Below are 19752 nucleotides of genomic sequence, written 5' to 3' on the forward strand. Positions count from 1 at the left end.
TCCAGAGGGTTAAAGTGAAGTCTGAGTACGAAATATATCTCAAATAATGTATGCACTGTCATTTCCCCACGTAAACATAACAGTCTGCAATGAAATGGTTGTCTCCTGTGCGCTCCACTTCTTCCTTGGCGCACCGGTAACTTTCTCAACAAAAAAAAAAAGTTAGGATAACGGGTTAGTATCTGACCAAACGCCAAAACGGCAGGGGTGCGAAGCTCTCTCCCTAACATGAGGAGAACAGGCCGAGGACTCCTGTACTGCAGAGCGATAGGCTATGCCATGAGCACCAGGGGCAGATGATCGTCCCAGTCACGCTGGTGCTGAGACGTGAGGCTGGCCAACCTCCACCGGCTGCGGCTGCAGCTGGTACCTTCTCCAACCGTGCGCACACCCAGAAAAACACAACCCACGTGTTGTGGATGGAGAAGGTTCCCGTGGCAAGATCACCATGGATGTATAATAAGAAGATCACAGAGAGCAACATTTAGCACCGGAAGTCAAGAATGTTGGCTTCAGAATAAAATGTACGAACAACGCTTTTCGTGATTTACAGTCATAACAAAATAAAGTAAATATCAGAATGGTTTCAAAAGATATTTATGAATTATATAAAAACCGTAGTTGTGAATTTGCAGTTATGTGATTTATTCAATTTAATAACATCACAAACTAATATTGTTACTGTCTGGACTCTAAAGGCTAATATTTTGAAGGTTGAAACGGAAGTGTATCGGTTCATCTTAGGGGACTTCACACTGGTAGGAGCCACATGTGGTACTTCGCAGTACAGGACCAGCAGCAGCAGCAACAACATATATTACTTTTAACCAAGTCGTTGTTACTTTGTTCATTGTTGCATGTCGCTGAAAAGGAGTCTCTTTGGAATAAGACCTGCTTGCGGCTTTGCGGGTTGAGCCCACTTCTTCGCTGACATTCAACGCATGTAGCCCTTGTTAGCTCGTTAGCTAACTGACTAAAGCGTGGAGGTAAATAAGCTAAACATTTGTGTTTTAGTATGTCCGTACTATCATTTCATTCTTAATGACAACTTGTTTTAAGTTCATATTTTAACTTATTTTAAAGCTGTCATGCGTTAGTTTTGCAATAAAAGCTGTTTACTTTTATATAACCGTAGCGATATATAGTGTGTTAACTTAATGTGTGATAAAGTAGTTTAAGTTTGAGATTAACTCACGCACTAGTGCCTCTGGCAGTGTTGAAGAAGGTAAGTTCCTTTACCTAAATAATAACTGTCTGTAGACAGAGGAAGTACTCGGATCTTGTACTTGTGTAGAAGTACCAGAATGTAGGAATACTCTGTTACAGTAAAAGTCCTGCATTCAAAATGTTCCTCAAGTGAAAGTAGAAAAGTATTCTCATCAAAATATAGTGAAAGTAGCGACAGTAAAAGTAGTCATTGTGCAGATTGGTCCATTTCAGAATAATATATATGATATGTTTTATAATGATTGATCATGAAAGTGTTCTCAAAGCTGGTGAAGGTGCAGCTAGTTTGAATGACTTTGTATACTGCAGGGGAGCTGGTGGATTTACTCCAGGTGGAACCAAAGTCTGATTTAAGAGTTAATCATATTGTTTATCATTATTTGCAAAGTAACTAAAGTTACAGTACAATTACAATATTTACTTCTGAATTGTAGTGGAATAGAAGTACAGAGTAACATAACATGGAAGTACAGTACTTGAGTAAATGTAGGCCTACTTAATGACTTAACACTACTGGTCATAGATTCTTTCAGTCTTGGTTTTGAGGTATTTTACCTCGAGACCAGCCTTCATCAATTCAAAAGATGTCTATGTTTCAGATGGATGAAAAAATACCAGAGGAGAATGGAGAGACGTTGCCAGTGCATGTGGAGAAGGAAGAGGAAATGGAAGTTACCATGACACCACAACTAGAACATCCAATCGTAACCCCTGGCAACGCAGACATATCAAACACAGAAACCCATATGGAGGAAACAACAGCAACACTTTCCTTGCAGAGTGTGTGTAAGACAGAGGCGTGTGAAGACGAGGAGTCAGACAGGTATACACACACACAAGTAGGGCTGTAGCGATACACTAATCTCACGATACGATACACGATAACGATACGATATATATCACGATATTCAGCCAACGATACGATTCGATATAATTCGATACACTTATATCATTTTCTGAAAGATTTTAAAGGGACAGTGTGATTTTGGTGACATCTTGTGAGTGTTCCATTGACTTGGATTGAATTAATTCAACTGAAAACTGAAAGCATCAATTATACAATATATGGCTCTGACAGAGAGTCTACAGCTTGCAAGTGCTGGACAAAATGAATCAAAAGATGTGGTGAGAAAATTAGTTTCATTTATTGAAACAGTGCAAACTGTAGCTTACAAGCCTTTGAAACGTAAGTACATAAAGTGCAGTATCACAATGGACAATGGAGAATTAAAAGGTGCAGCAGGTGGCGGAACACGGGGGATTTGAATGGGACTTGTTAGAAATTAAAATCAATGTTTTGATGGCATAAAGTATCTTAAACATACCGTCAGTTTAAATGCTGTTTTATACTGAAAAACCAGAAGTTCTTGTGCACAACCAGTTGTTAAGCTTTTATTCTGAAAATCCTTCATCTCCGGTTAGCATTTAGCATGTGGCTAATATACCATTTACTATAGAGGTGAATTTAGTAGCGATATGACACGGCGTGTTGCACACCGAAACCTACTGATTTCAACACTACAACTATAGACGTAGAGATATTATTATTGCTGAATATTAAATGAAGGTACAGTTTATTTGAATAAGTTTGTTTACAGACGTGGGTAGCATGAGACAACATTCGGAACTACCGGAAATGATACCAGCCGTGAGGTATTTTTGGAGTATTGATTACAGCGTTTAAAATGTATTAAATGAAAAGTCATGAAAGAGATAAGGAGGAGAAAAGGCGTGTTTAGATATATATTTAATGTACAATGTCTGAATCTTCTGTAATGCGCAACAACGAACATTGGAGACGTGGAGGGCCGGCCCCCAGCAGAGGATATTTAACAGTTGGAAAGGTGGAGCTCGCTCTCTTCCCTTCGCTCACGAGAGCCAGAACACAGCTGTTTTTCTGACCATCTTCTGCTTGTAACATTACCGCGCTTTTTATTAATTAAAGTATACATTTGAACCTCTCAGAGACTCAATTAGTCTCCTTTTTAAAGCTTCTCTCCTGGACGCGAGAATAACGAACACAGTTATCAGACTTAATGTATCGATACCCGCGGCTGAAATATCGATACTTTCTCGGAAAACTAAATATCGATATATATCGCAGGATCGATTAAATTGCACAGCCCTACACACAAGTGGACAAAATGCTGGTTATTAATGTATTTGAGTGAACTGCTTGTTACAGTAAGGGAATGGAAACGATGAACTCCCTCTGATGCTCTTCCTTTCCCCTCCCCAGTGACAGCTCTTCATCCTCCTCTTCTTCCTCTTCATCATCCTCTTCTCCCTCTCCACCTGTTTTGGTGGAGGATGACGATGACGAGGGTTTCAGCCAACCGGCCCCCATCAAAACCAGAGATGAAGTCCTGCTCGAGGTCAGTCTGTGGTTGTATGTTTTTGCTTTAAGACCTCCTGTTACTTGGTTTCGGTTGATTGTGTATAGAGTTAGCATTTGACCACTTATCCTTGTCTCAAAGTCAATGGTTTTTTTCAAGTGTTTTTGGTTAGATGCCCGAAATAAGCTCTGTGGTTAACACAAGCTGAAGAGATTTTCACATGTTGTTCTACGATACATTATGCAGTGGTTATGCCAATGTTTCCGCTTGCCGTCATATTGTCCGGTAAAAATAATTTGGTATAAGCCCAATTGTTTTCGTTAAAGTTTATTAAAAAATACGCCTTTTTTGAAGGAAAAACAATATTTGTCATTGGCATTAGGTGCGGCACACATGCTGCTTCTTTGCATGCTCTAATACAGTGGTTCTCAAACTTTTTTCACTCATGTTCCCCCTTTGAAAAAAAAATGCAGCCAAGTACCCCCTGATCAGCGCAAAAACGATTTGTTAAGGAAAAAAAAGCATAAAGAGGTACAGTACAGCGCTGCACCATCAGTGTCTGATTTATTAAAACAACAACCTTGTAACTGAGAAACACTTAAATGCTACATTTCAAATGTTTACAATCCATCACTAAATTCATGGCAAACCAATTTTAACATCATGCAATAACACTAAGACGACATTAGTTGCATTGCACTGATCTTTTGAATAAGTTGTACTTAATGTAGTGAAACATGGGCTTGAGCTTCACTGAGGATCTTTGTCATTCTGACAGGGAGGCAACCTGCAGTTATTACACTCTGCGTTTTGAAATATGTGTAACTCTGTTCATATAAAACCCACACTGCTCAAACTTCCTTACTTTTCCTAAAATTGGTATATTTATTTATTTGTTTAGGGGCGTGGGGAACGAAGAGAAAAAATATATGAGCATTTTATGAGCATGGGATTTTGACCCCTCATATAAACATATGCATAATGCTGCACTATACTTTGCGGCCACACGCCGTTGCCAATCAACGCTTATTGTTTAGGTCCTTTGATAAGCAGGCAGTCATATAATTAACTAGAACTAGCTAGATCTGATAGATTTGGACTTAGACGCGAGTGAAGTCTAACCGGACACGAGAGAGAGATCAGATCAGCTGCTGCTGACGGAGAAAACGCAGCTCTGCATGATCACAGCTCCGCCGCTGTGACGGACCGTTGAGCCGAGCAAAAATACACTAAGAGTTAGACCTAACGCACTTAGCTAGTTTATCTACTCTGGAACTAGCTAAACTAATTATATTTATTTTTTACTGTCGGTCACTTATTAGAGGTTCAGCGAGCTGCACGAGACTGACGGGCTGTCAGGAGAGGGAGAGGAAAAGAGAGCACCCGTTTATTTTTCCCATTGTATTATCCAGAATTACTGTAAACCTTTGAATTAAGTAGTTAAACTACTATTAGTAGTTTGTGTAAATGCATGTGTGTATGAATTATACGTTTTTGTTTTTGTATGATTTTAGTAGAATAAATAAAAAAATAAAAAAACGGCTCCGCGGACGTAACGTAACGGCTCCACGGATTGGTCCATTTCGTTCCGGGGACGACATGACATCATGATGTACCCGGAAGAATCAAACGGACAGTGACGTATCTCCAACGAGGCGTTTTGGGGAGGTATTTTCTGGGTTAGAGTTTTACTCGCTACATGGTGTACTTTGAGGGTTTTGACTCTGCACACCATTTATGCATAAAAACCTTCATAACACACAAGGGGACGGGTAATAACCGGAAAAGCATGACATGTCACCTTTAACTCCGTGTGTTGCTGCTAGCATACATAACACCTGACGTGGAAACGTTACTCGTGGATGGGGCTACAGAGCTGCTAGAAAGACAGTTGAACCCGGTGCATTCCTCCGTCTGAATGTGGAGCACTTTTGCTAAATGTTTAGACACATTGCTCGTGTTACGGCCCTCACATGCTAAACTCTTATTGCACTTTTGGCAACGAGCATCGAAACGGGTAAAGTTGAACCACACCTCTGTGTGTGTGTGTGTGTGTGTGTGTGTGTGTGTGTGTGTGTGTGTGTGTGTGTGTGTGTGTGTGTGTGTGTGTGTGTGTGTGTGTGTGTGTGTGTGTGTGTGTGTGTGTGTGTGTGTGTGTGTGTGTGTGTGTGTGTGTGTGTGTGTGTGTGTGTGTGTGTGTGTGTGTGTGTGTGTGTATGTGTGTGTGTGTGTGTGTGTGTGTGTGTGTGTGTGTGTGTGTGTGTGTGTGTGTGTGTGTGTGTGTGTGTGTGTGTGTGTGTGTGTGTGTGTGTGTGTGTGTGTGTGTGTGTGTGTGTGTGTGTGTGTGTGTGTGTGTTTGTGTTGTGACGGAGGGAGGGTCTGGATTGGAAAGATCTAAAATACATCATAGACGCATTTGTTTGTCTTTTTGCATATTAGAAACGAGTTGGCGACACTAAGACTGCGATATAATGCTTATGTAGCAACAATACATGACATATATTTTTTAAATGTCTCCATTACCGATAAAAAGACCAATAACTTTGAAGCTTAACGGCGCGTAAAACACACGTGATGACGTCACCAACGAATCGACGACTGAATTAGTTGGCAACTAATTTGGTCGTCGATTAGTTGTTGCACCCCTAGTTGAAATATCATAACGCGGTGTACTTACCATGTGGTCATCACAGCACCAGTCTTTACAGAACTTGAAAAAAAAATAAGGACATAATAACCTAATGGGGATATCGTGTCAACAAACGTACCTTCAAACCAGACCAAAGCTGACCCTGTGTCTGTGTGTAGGAGCTGCCAGCCGTGGAGGAGGTGTTGGTGTCCTTACCAGAAGATGCAGAACTAAAGCCTGTAGGCACAGTCTCCAGTATTATACAGCAACTTGGTAAGTAAAGACACACTCACGCTGAGGTCACGCTGCAACACAAACCAGCAATTTCTGACAATACGCTGATACTGTTGAATCATCAAAATAAAGCCAACATCTACTGAAAGTGTTTTCTTAAGCAAATTTGTTTTATCTCAACATGTTTAAATTGTGATATGCACAGTAGCAGATGAGTAGGTTTAACACATTATTTTGTATACAAATAGTTTGAGACAATCATACTTCAGGATTCATGTTGTTTAATATGAGTGGACACGAGGGTACACTACGAGCAACCATTTTTGTTCTATTTCCTTTTTTAATTTGAATTGATATCTTGGTTAATAATATATTTTCCACTGTTGACCATGTTTATGAAGCCAGCATGAAACAACATGATAAGAACACACAGGGTGAAGTATCTAGATATGCTTTCAGTAGTTTGTGAACTGTAAAATGTACTTTCCCCACGATGGACGAACATCCATAACATCCTTTGTTGCATCATATTAACGTCGCCTAGTGTACATGCCGTCAAATTCTCTGCACCTCAGTGGTCTTTTCCTAAGTCCTGATGAATTCTACTATCGTCATTCCTTTAACCCCATGACATTTTCACTGAGGTTAGGGAAAAGTGTTTATGAATAGACATAGGAACAGATTTTTTTGAAAGTTCAACCTAGAAATGTGTCATTTTCATCTCTGTCCTGTCTCTGCAGTGATAATCCAGTCTCTGAAGGACACGCCCCCTCTGACTGACGACAGCGTCATCTTCACATCTGATAGGCTGGCTGTTGGCAAGGTGTGTGTTGCTCTTTACCTCTGACCAGGTGTGTTTAATGTCCTCAGTGTGTTCCTGCGTGCTAATGTCCTGTTGATGCGTTCAGGTGTTCGAGGTGTTCGGTCCGGTCTCCAGTCCGCTGTACATTCTGCGCTTCAGCTCTGAGGAGCAGATCAGAAGCAAAGGGCTGACAGAGGGACTGACTCTGTATTACACACCTTCCATCAAAGAATACGCAAAATACATCCTCACTCAACAGCTCCAAGTGTAAGTGCATGCTGCTCATTAAAGTTCAGGCTTTTAGAAGTGCTGTGCAGCTGCTGCGGGGCGGTAAGAACGTATAGGGTTCTGACTTAAAACTTTGCAATGTCACTTCATTGTGGAGTGTTATTAATACAATAGACAATTAATAAATAATATTTCACCCATTTGTTTGATTAGTGGGTTTTACGTTAATATTTGTGTGGCTACGCAACCCAGTCTCACGGCATTTCGTGTCACGAAATTAATCTATTGATTCGTGTTCACCAACATGATTTCCACATTTTAAAAGCAATGTAAATAATAACAAATTGGAAGGAAACAAATATTTAAAAATACAGATTTCAGTATTCTGAGGCTCTGAGCCCCATTTATTTTCCTCTCGGAGGGCAAAAAAAGTCCGACATTATACAATTTTAAAATAAAAACAATAATCGTGACTTGATATTGAGTAAGAACGTGTTTTAATGAACCACACAGCTTCCGGTCTTCCACGACCCGACCGGACAAAAAGAGGTGGTGCTGGCATGAAACATACTACCAATAGAAATACATTGCTTACAATCGTTCTGTGTGACATGAAAAAAATGAGAAAATCATGTTTGTGAACACGAATCAATAGATTACATTTATTTCGTGACTATTACACAAAATGCCGTGAGACTGGGTTGGGCTTGAAGGCTTTGTTTGTGCTGTGTGATAGGGAATGGCCTGATAATTATCATCGTATCATCCTTGTTTCTTTTTAAGTAGCCATCACTTTTGACACCTTAAAGTGAACTAACTTGTGAGTCATAATGAAAATACTTTTGCTTCAGCTACAAGGGATCTGATGCATCTTGGAAGAACGACCAAGAACCACCAGCGGAGGTAAGCACAAAGACTGTGTTTAAACACCTCTGTTTGATCAACTAAAGCTACAATTAGCCTCTATCTTATCTGAACTACTGAAAACAGTTTCAGAGACAACGTTGGCTTCAAACACTAGCATTTAGCGTTGGCTGACCCGCTACATAACGGACAATAAAAAGATATCTTTGTTCATTTGGCACTAGGGGTGTAACGATATCCGTATTTGTCCCGTACCGTCACGGTTCGGACGTCACGGTTCGGACGTCACGGTTCGGTGCATGCAATCACACGACGAATGCGCCTTTTTTTTATGTGTGGGAAAAAGGTCTGTCATTCAGGGCAGTATCCACTACACTACATACAATCTAGGGGGCGGTATTGCGCCTAAAAGCTGTTTGCCAGCCGCCCTTAAACAACAAATGAAGAAGAAGAAGAAAACAAAACGAACAAAATACAAGAAGAAGAAAAGTTAGTATGGCGAGTTCAGATAACACACAGGAGCTAGAACCCACCTGCTTCTTTTAAATCAGCTGTGTGGGAACATTTCAGGTGGTGGATCGGACGAGGACGGTGTGTCGGCGTTGTTAGACAGCGGTGCGGTATGCTAATGGTAACACACGCCAAACATGCTAAATCGTATCAGAAGGCATCACCCAGATTTGGCAATCACTGGAGCCCGGCAAAAGACAACAGCAGTTCAACAGCTGATCCCCGCTGTTTTTAAGAAGCCAATAGACATGAAAGCCAAGAGACCGAAATAAATAACGGAAGCTATTGGCATATGTTTTTCAACTGCTATGCACCCTTATGCAATAGTGGAGGACCCCGACTTTTATTGATTGTGATTGAAACACTTTCTTATTATTTATTTTGTAATATTTTCAAGACATTCTTTTTAGTTTTACAGCTTATTGAACCTTGTTGTTTGACATCAGCCATTATAGATAATATGGCCATCTGAGTGTGTGTGGTACTGTTTGTTTTTAACTGTGTAATAAAGTTAATTATTCAAAATGTTCCTTAAAAAAAAAGGTTCCTTATTTTTTAAACTGAAACTTGCACTACTGTTCAAAATAAATAAATAAAAAACCCTGGAATTATGCATTTGGGACTTTTTTTTGCTTTTTCTTGTTGTACCGAACCCATACCGAACCGTGACCTCCCAAACCGAGGTACATACCGAACCGTGAATGCTGTGAACCGTTACACCCCTATTTGGCACATCACTAGAAGGTTGACTTGTGTGAAGATTATATTTTGACACCATTTCTAAGTTACCCAAGCATCTTTTTCAGCATAATTTCCTTAGAAAAGTGTTATATTTGCACAAATTAGACTAAATATAAATGCTGAAACATGTTTATTAGCTAAGTGTTGTGACTATCCTGTGTTTCAGGAGTCATAAAACAAGTCAATCTGATGAAGCTGAAAAGGTTCAAATCCTCCTAACAAAGTAAAGTAAATCTGTAGTTTCTGCTCTTCTCTGTCCTATCGCCAGGCTTTAGATTACAGCGATGATGAGAAGGAACATGAAGCTAAGAGGAAAGGGAAAAACGCCAGGAAGAAGAGGGCCAATAACCAAACAGGTATCTGCTCACAGTAACTCACATGTTGGCATGCTTTTTATGCTGATTTCATCTGAAAGAAGTCAAGAGATGAATAGATAAGAAGATAATTTATAGCAAACAACATTTCCTTATAGCTTAGTCCATTATGCTAGACACAAATAGCACCACAGAACACAACAGTATTAGAACTTTTTAATTTGCTAGAAAAGTAATATTATATGCAAAATGCACTTTTTGATGTCTTTTATACATCAATACAGTGGGGCAAAAAAGTATTTAGTCAGCCACCAATTGTGCAAGTTCTCCCACTTAAAAAGATGAGAGGCCTGTCATTTTCATCCTAGGTATACCTCAACTATGAGAGACAAAATGAGGAAAAAAAAATCCAGAAAATCACATTGTCTGATTTTTAAAGAATTTATTTGCAAATTATGGTGGAAAATAAGTATTTAGTCAATAACAAAAGTTCATCTCAATACTTTGTTATATACCCTTTGTTGGCAATGACAGAGGTCAAACGTTTTCTGTAAGTCTTCACAAGGTGTTCACACACTGTTGCTGGTATTTTGGCCCATTCCTCCATGCAGATCTCCTTTAGAGCAGTGATGTTTTGGGGCTGTCGCTGGGCAACACAGACTTTCAACTCCCTCCAAAGATTGTCTATGGGGTTGAGATCTAGAGACTGGCTAGGCCACTCCAGGACCTTAAAATGCTTCTTACGAAGCCACTCCTTCGTTGCCCGGGCGGTGTGTTTGGGATCATTGTCATGCTGAAAGACCCAGCCACGTTTCATCTTCAATGCCCTTGCTGATGGAAGGAGGTTGTCACTCAAAATCTCACGATACATGGCCCCATTCATTCTTTCCTTTACACGGATCAGTCGTCCTGGTCCCTTTGCAGAAAAACAGCCCCAAAGCATGATGTTTCCACCCCCATGTTTCACAGTAGGTATGGTGTTCTTTGGATGCAACTCAGCATTCTTTCTCCTCCAAACACGTCTAGTTGAGTTTTTACCAAAAAGTTCTATTTTGGTTTCATCTAACCATATGACATTCTCCCAATCCTCTTCTGGATCATCTAAATGCTCTCTAGCAAACTTCAGACGGGCCTGGACATGTACTGGCTTAAGCAGGGGGACACGTCTGGGAGTCCCTGTCGGCGTAGTGTGTTACTGATGGTAGCCTTTGTTACTTTGGTCCCAGCTCTCTGCAGGTCATTGACGGTCCCCCCGTGTGGTTCTGGGATTTTTGCTCACCGTTCTTGTGATCATTTTGACCACACGGGGGGAGATCTTGCGTGGAGCCCCAGATCGAGGGAGATTATCAGTGGTCTTGTATGTCTTCCATTTTCTAATAATTGCTCCCACAGTTGATTTCTTCACACCAAGCTGCTTACCTATTGCAGATTCAGTCTTCCCAGCCTGGTGCAGGTCTGCAATTTTGTTTCTGGTGTCCTTTGACAGCTCTTTGGTCTTGGCCATAGTGGAGTTTGGAGTGTGACTGTTTGAGGTTGTGGACAGGTGTCTTTCATACTGATAACGAGTTCAAACAGGTGCCATTAATACAGTTAACGAGTGGAGGACAGAGGAGGCTCTTAAAGAAGAAGTTACAGGTCCAGAAATCGTGTTTGTTTGTAGGTGATCAAATACTTATTTTACCGAGGAATTTACCAATGAATTCATTAAAAATCCTACAATGTGATTTCCTGGATTCTTTCCCCCCATTCTGTCTCTCATAGTTGAAGTGTACCTAGGATGAAAATTACAGGCCTCATCTTTTGAAGTGGGAGAACTTGCACAATTGGTGGCTGACTAAATACTTTTTTGCCCCACTATATGTGTCCCCGGTGTGTCGGGGAACTCACGCAGCGTCAGAAAATTAAACCCTCTCTCTTTTCCTCCGTACCCAAATCTCTAAAAGCGGAGCTGATCCAGATTTGCGTCCGATATGACTTAATATCGGAAATGCGGACCCACGGCACTATCAGAAAGTTGCTATCAGAAACAATGCCCGACAGTTTTGGATGTAATATGGTCGGTGTTTACATTAGCATCGCTAACACTCAGAGCTAACCTGTACTGGAGAGCATGTGTGTGAAAAGGAACTCACCTTGTGGCAGTGGCGCCTCCAGACATTTTTCATAGGGGTGACCAAATGGGGCCACTGAAAATCTTGGGGTGGCCCACCAAAACCAAGCATTTAATTGTTGTAAAAGTATAGACTAGATGAAAACAATGGCAAAGAGAATCACCTTCTGATATACTTTGGTTTCTTATTTTACATTTTCTGATACTATTCATCTGAAGTGAATATAATACGGATAGTTAACATTTTCAAACAACATTTAAAAGAACCTTGTTTTGTGTTATGTATACATGTGTTGGTGATTTATTGTTTTGTTTTTTATATATGCTAGTTGTTCTTTCCTTTTTAAAAAGACAAATACAGCTTAATTTAAATAAGTTCCTTTATTGTAAGGCACAAAATGTTCAGCATTCTCAACACACAACAGCAACACAACATGTTCTTCAGTTATATTATGTCTCTATGTCAGGGGTCGGCAACCCCTGGCACGCGTGCCAGTATTGGCACGCGGCACTGTAACCAGTGGCACACTAGGAATAAGTTTGCAAAATATTTAAATTGTATTTTCGGATCCTGAACGAGACCGCCGCCAGAGCGCGTCTCCCCGTTACCTGCAGAAGGAAGCCATGCACGCAACGCAGCCCCACTCTCTTTAACTCCAGGTGACTTTCTGCCGCTTTCCTCCGTGGTGCAGTGCTGATCGTTTCACCACAGAGGAAAACACTTCACAAATTGCAGTACCCATAAGGAGCTGTACAAATGCCGCAGTTTTTGCGTGGCTGTGTCTTTAGTTGAAAGCCCAGTGGTGATCTGCTCATCTCTCATCGAAATAATATGCTACAAACATAGCCGCGGGAAGTAGGGGTGCTGGAGGTGCTGCAGCACCCCCTGTTGGCGAATGGTGTACATTTGAAAAACTGAGCGACCACCTAAATAAAAATGATCAACTACATAAAATAGTTATGATTTGACTTAAAATAAAGTAAAATCATAACTATGATTATGTCTGTATCTATATGTCAGCGGGCCGGCTCGTATCGCTCGCTGACGGCCGGCACCGCCTTTTCGCAGCACCCCCTAAGTAAAATGACTTCCCGCGGCTATGGCTACAAAGAGGCGGACTGGCCATCTGTGTGTTGAACTTTCCTGTCGGCTCCCAGACCGTAGTCGAGGAGGGCAGAAGCAACAAGCTTCAGGTTCAATAACACACTTTAGCTTCAATGACTGGAGAGAGGCGAGCTCTTCTTGGGAGGCCGTCGCATTTATTTAGCTGTTCTGCTGTTTCACAAAATACATCACAGACCTCTGTTTTTCTGCTTCCTCGTTTCACTTCCAGAAACAAACACACGTTCCCTCACTGTCGCTCTACCATCCGCAAACACACATGCACAAGCCACACCCCTCTCTCTCTTAAAGGGACAGCGATCTCATCTCACTCTGCATGACCCTAATATCACAACATGTGTGTTCTGGAGAATCACAGAACGGACGATCGTCCTTATTATTATGCCGTTTAAACCAATTATTTAAATGTTATTGTTAAATTCTGCATCATGTAATTTGCGCTGACAGGTCCACACACTGCTTCCCCGCAGCGAGGCTCCCCCGCCCTCCTGCTGATAGTTCACGAGCGTCAAGCTCCTCAACCCCCCCCCCCCACCCCCCCCCCCCCCCCCCCCCCCCCCCCCCCCCCCCCCCCGTTGATAATTCTCGATCGTTGGCACGCTGATAACATTTTTTTTTTTTAAATGGCACTTCATATCAAAAAGGTGACCCCTGCTCTAGGTTATAAATTGTTTTAGACTGAACAAAGCTGTTTGCGTCACACTGGGATCAAAGATGATTGACATGACTTTATTAAATCAAGTTTTAAAACATGACTATTTTATTTCAACAGGACCCAAAAACACAAGGGGTATAAAATGGTAAATACATACTGTGATTGAACACAAAAACACCATCTATTATTGACCTTTTATAGCAAATTCAAAACATTATAAATGATACAAAACACCACCTTTTAGTATTAAAAGAACCTTGTTTTGTGTTATGTATACATGTGTTGGTGATTTATTGTTTTGTTTTTTATATATGCTAGTTGTTCTTTCCTTTTTAAAAAGACAAATACAGCTTAATTTAAATAAGTTCCTTTATTGTAAGGCACAAAATGTTCAGCATTCTCAACACACAACAGCAACACAACATGTTCTTCAGTTATATTATGTCTCTAGGTCAGGGGTCGGCAACCCGCCCTCTCCAGTCATCTCCAGTCATTGAAGAGACAGAGCTGGCAGGGGAGCCCTGCCAGCTCTGTCTCTCCTTTACTCATCTTCTTCTTAAAAGAAGAGATGTCTGTTGACTTTCTCTTCATTTTCTGCAAATTGACATTACACACAGCAGTGATTAATAGTATCCTACGCATTACACCAGCCCAGCATACCAACATCAGCTAACATTAGCTTAGCAAGCTAAACTAACGCTAACTAGGATAGCCGCCAAAGTGTGTTTACAGACGAATTATACCTGAAGCCAAACCAGCCTTTACTGAGCCCCGAGCCTGTTTTCCAGGTCTTCCAGCGTTTTTCTCGTTTTAATGCCATTGAACACAATTTTTTATCAGAATAAATATAATAATAATATCTCCGTTTTTTGCTACCTAAAGCTAACATACTAAAGCCTAAAGTGTTGTGGGGCTTAACAGGCAACAAACGTATACGATTTACCTTCTAGAAGTCTTTTGGATTTTTGTCAAGTCAGTAGAAAGAAACGTTTTTCTGCAACCTGCTGCTGTCTGTGCGAATCTCAGAGTGGTGCGCGCAAGTATCAGAGTGGTGCGCGCGAGTATCAGAGTGGTGCGCGCGAGTATCAGAGTGTTACCATGGTAGCAGAGGGAGAGGGAGGGGCTGCAGTATGAGCGTTGGAAGCTCAAATTAAGCGACTCGCTGGCTGTGTATTTGTTGTTAAATATCAGAAACTACTACGCATACGTGACTGGCGAGGTGGTGTGTGTGGTGGGGGGGCCAACAAATATATCAGGGTGGCCATGCCCCCCCCCCCCTGCTGGCACCACTGCCTTGTGGTATAAATATATCATGATAGGTACTCTTTAAAGGTCACCTGTCATGCTATTTTTAGGCAATAGCATATAGTCTCAGATATATAAAAATATACAAAAAACATGTCTATGAAGTGTTTTGCTCAAAATACCAAACAGATCACCCATTCTAGCCATGCCTCATATCCCTCCATTTCATTTCCTGTTTCAAAAGTGCTGATTGAAAAGCTTTATACCACAAAGTGAGTTCCTTTTTATTTCCTGCTTCTTCACACACATGCTCTCCAGTACAGGTTAGCTCTGAGTGTTAGCGATGCTAATGTAAACACCGACCATATTACGTCCAAAACAGTCGGGCATTGTTTCTGATAGTACCGTGGGTCCGCATTGCCGATATGACATCAAATCTGGATCAGCTCCGTTGTAGAGATGTGGGTACGGAGGAAAAGAGAGAGGGTTTTATTTTTCTGACACTGTGTGATAGGGCTGCACGGTATTGAAAAAAACTAACATCGCGATTTCCCCCCCCCCCCCCCCCCCTGCGATATATATTGCGTTTTTTTTAACCTGTTAAACCCCAAAGTCCCGGCGGGTACTTTACTTTTTTTTTTCACGACACTGTGTCACAGGGGATCGTAATATTTAAGAACCTATTAATGTGTTATACCAGATTAACGGAAATAATCTCAGCTAACTGACGATACAAACCATTTTTACCAAAACAAAACACAAGTCTCATAAGAAGCATCTAAATGACCCCTGAGCGAAAAATGCTAACGCACTTTGGCACAGAACTCAAGATAAAAGTACCCTTATTACTTATCGTAGCTGCACATACAAGATATCCGATTTAAAGCTGAGGTTCCACAGATTATTTAGGTATATAGTATCATCACTGAGTGATCTGAACTCGGACAGGGGAAGCAAACACAGACATCACAACACGTACCTTTACGTAGCTTCTAGGGGAGATGTCTCACCGTAGCTGTCAATCTGATCAAAAGACTTGTTCAATGGCATTAAAACGAGAAAGAAAAAACGCGGCTGAATCGGTTAATCTATAGGTTTTTAACGTCTCTGTATAAAAAAAATGATTTAATTTATAATCCATAATTCCATTTTTATGTAAATATCGCAGAGCAAAAGTTAGCTGCTAATGGTAGCCACCAGAGTGGCTGCTGCTTCCGGTCTTGGCCTGCTATGATCTGATCAAGAATGATTGTGATTGGTGGTTTGCTATGCATGCAGGGGAAGTTCTACACACACCAACACATGAACAAATAAGGAGTGAGAGTGACGCGTAGCCAAAACTGGAAGCTGCATACACTCTGGTGGCTACCATTAGCAGCTAACTTTTGTGCTCCGATTTTTACATAAAAATGGAATTATGGATTATAACAATTGCTTCAAAGCCACAGATACATTATCAACCTATGGATCAACCAATTCAGCTGCGTTTTTTCTCGTTTTAATGCCATTGAACACGTCTTTTGATCAGATTGACAGCTACGGTGAGACGATCTCCCGTAAAAGGTACGTGTTGTGATGTCTGTGTTTGCTTCCCCTGTCGCGAGATCGGATCGCTTAGATACTATACTTAAATAATCTGTGGAGTCTCAGCTTTAATCGGATATATTGTATGTGCAGTTTCGATAAGTAATAAAAAAAAAAAAAAGGAATAAAACCGCACGTCCCTGCGGTCTGAATACCGCGCATGCGCATACCGCGGTTATCGCCATGACACGGTATATCGTTCAGCCCTACTGTGTGAGTTCCCTGACAAACGGGGACACATATTGATGTATAAAAGTGCATTTTGCATGATAGGTCCCCTTTAACAAACATTAACCATTGTGAATTCTCTTGGCAGATAATAAAGCCAGCATTTAATTTTCAAAATAAGACATCAGGTGAACATTCTCCAAAACAATGGAATAGCTTTTTTACATGCTCCTGGTAGAATAGCCTTAGGGGCACAAGAAAAGACACAATTGTGCGCAAAAATGAAGCTTACTTCATGGGGGCTGGGGAGAGTGTTAAACCCTCATGTAGAAGATGATTGACAGCCATCTATTCTTTCTCATTTCCTCTCCAGATAATCCTGCCAACGTTCCCCAGAACACTTTGCAGCATCAGCAGCAGCAGCATCAGCAGCATCAGCATCAGCAGCAGCAGCATCAGCAGCATAACGCCAGGGGTTTCCCACCGAGACATGCAGGAGCTCCCCTCAGGCATCACAACCCGAGGAATAAACAGCCAGCATTCAGCCACACAGCCCCTCCACACACACACAGACACACACACGTGCCCCCCATGTACCTCCCCCCTCCCTGTCCTTACCCTCCTCATCCACCTCCTCATCCTCACTTCTTTCCCCCACCCAACTTCCCCATGTACCCTCCTCCTCCCCCTCCTCACTCTTTCTTCAATCCGTCTTTTTCCTCTCCTCGCTGGCCACCAAACTTCTCTGACCTCCCTCCTCCCCCTCCCCCGCCTCAGTGAAGCCCCCTCACCCTGTACATGTAGACATTAGAACAGTGTTTATTAAGCTGTACAGTCAGCGATATTAGAATGAAACATGCTCAGCTATATGTTGTTACTAACCACATATGCATATATAGTTCCTTATCTAAATGGTATTTTTGTTTATCATATTCCGAATGTGACTTTCTGTCTTTGTCAAATCTCCACTGCATTCACACATGCTCTGAAACATAATCACCTTAAACACTGAAGCCTGGAGAGGCTGAAGCTGTATGCAGATGTTGTGGCAGCAGCACTCTTGATTCCCCCACTAACACAACACAGTTGTTTTCTGTTAGTAATGGTCAGGGGCTTCCTGATTATATACAATTTATAATTCTCCATCTTACACCTGTATTCTTACATCAGGAGAAATGAACTGGCCAATAGTATCAAAGTGTGTAACTGCCATGCCCAGCATGGCTCTGGCATAGATAACATTCCTCCTGGGCTGCATTCCAAATCTCATACTTCCTCAGTTTACTCTCGGTATGTTCTGCAGCGTGTGTGCATGCAGGATAAAGACACACTGCTTACACACTTCAGACTGTGACCACATGCTGTCGAACAACCTTTTATTATTGGCAAACTGAATTTCACATACTAATGTTGTTGGTAGTATGGGTATTTGAATGCACACCTGATCTCAGACTGACAAATGTGCAGCGGCCTATTAATGAAACGTGTAAGGCTCATGCAGGGGTCAGTATTTTTCACATTTGTGTTTTTGGTAAATCTTCCTTGGAGGTAGAATGATGTGCATTCTAAGCAGATTGTGAATGCTGTGCATCACAGTGTGTGAGAGGCTCATATACACAATGTAGAAACTAACTAGTGCTACGTTGGTTTTAGTTCACATGGATTCATTAAGAAAGAAAGGATTATGTTAAGAGTGAAATAGAGCAGCAACTCCTTTTTTTTAATCGTTTTTTTATGTAGCAACTTGATAATGGCTGAAATAATAGACAGCTAGATTGGAGTTGAGTTTAAGACGGACATAAAATGAACTCAGCGTGTTCTATGATTTATGACATACTCTATATATATATATGGGAGACTGGAAGAGCAGATGAAGGTTTTAAGATGATTTGTTGGAAAGTCAATCACTCAACACATTTGTCCTGTTAGGATAAAATTCATGTCATTTTATATGTACTATCTTTTTTCACCAGAATGCTCCGTCGGTGTTGACACTTTTCCACATTTCATGAGATTTCAATGGAAATAAATGTCTAAGAGCAACATGTTTGTGTAAGCCGGTTGTGTAAAGCTGCTGCTGTTCCCCAACAGGACATTACTACACAGTGACACGAACATGTCACTGATAATCATCTATTATATCACTTACATTGAAATGCTAAAGCATGAGGCCAGGGTTGATTGACAGTCAGGGATTGTAGAAGGACACCATCAGGTTACATTAGAATAGCTCATGAAATAATTGATCTTGGTTTGAAGTCATTTCTGAAGGGTTCTTAGAATGACTTGAAGGTATTTCATATCACATATACATGTTTAATTTTGAAATGGGAAAGTTGACTTTCTGATATGACGAACATGACGAACAAAAGTATTTTTCACTATTTTCTTTTAAATGCTAAAGCAAACATTATTTGTGAACATATATTTTTGTTAGAAACAAAAATAATCTCACCTTTTATATTCTCAAAAAAGGTTAATAATTCACATTTACAGTTTTTTTCAGTTGCTAACACAAAAATCTCACATAAAGCATAATCATTTAAACTCGCACTCAAAGAGCAAAACCTCAGCTCATGTCTCCAAAACGCTAAACACATTTTCAGATCTGCACCCAATTTGCAATTCAACTTGGCACTGTTTGCAAAACACTGCACACGGTTCTCCAAGTAAGACACAGAAATCTGACATATTCACTTGTTTGTCATTTTCAAAACACTGCTATTAAAAATGCTGCACACATGAACCACGTGCCAAATGGCCGTAAACACCAAAGTGCGTTACTGTTGACTCATCGATCAGGATGTAAGCACTAGAAAAAGGCTTCATGTAAGAAATGTATAAAAACAACAATGCATATATGGACAGCAGCAAGAGGACGAGGGAGGATGAACTGAAGTCAGTTGAAGAGTTGTTTGCAGCATCGTTGGTGTGTGGCGCAGTGGGTTATGCGTAGGTGTTCGGATCAGGGGGTTCAAACCC

General features: G+C 41.0%; 1 protein-coding gene across 3 annotated transcripts; it reads left to right on the top strand.

The window, feature by feature from the left end:
- Positions 1 to 733: 733 nt before the first annotated feature.
- On the top strand, positions 734 to 18813 carry LOC117550295 (H/ACA ribonucleoprotein complex non-core subunit NAF1-like). Of its 3 annotated transcripts, none has more exons than XM_034222668.1 (9): positions 734 to 986; positions 1827 to 2050; positions 3467 to 3602; positions 6372 to 6465; positions 7167 to 7249; positions 7335 to 7495; positions 8308 to 8359; positions 9840 to 9927; positions 17144 to 18813. In XM_034222668.1, exons 2-9 carry the CDS (start codon positions 1827 to 1829, stop codon positions 17548 to 17550), a joined length of 1245 nt encoding a protein of 414 aa, XP_034078559.1. In that variant the 5' UTR covers positions 734 to 986; the 3' UTR covers positions 17551 to 18813. The 3 variants fall into 3 exon arrangements, with proteins under 3 accessions (XP_034078559.1, XP_034078558.1, XP_034078560.1); XM_034222667.1 differs by having other exon boundaries at positions 740 to 986; positions 1812 to 2050; XM_034222669.1 differs by lacking the exon at positions 9840 to 9927 and having other exon boundaries at positions 740 to 986; positions 1812 to 2050.
- The last annotated feature ends 939 nt before the right edge of the window (positions 18814 to 19752 follow it).

This window comes from Gymnodraco acuticeps, unplaced genomic scaffold (genome assembly GCF_902827175.1).
Source record: "Gymnodraco acuticeps unplaced genomic scaffold, fGymAcu1.1, whole genome shotgun sequence".
Lineage (NCBI taxonomy): Eukaryota > Metazoa > Chordata > Actinopteri > Perciformes > Bathydraconidae > Gymnodraco > Gymnodraco acuticeps.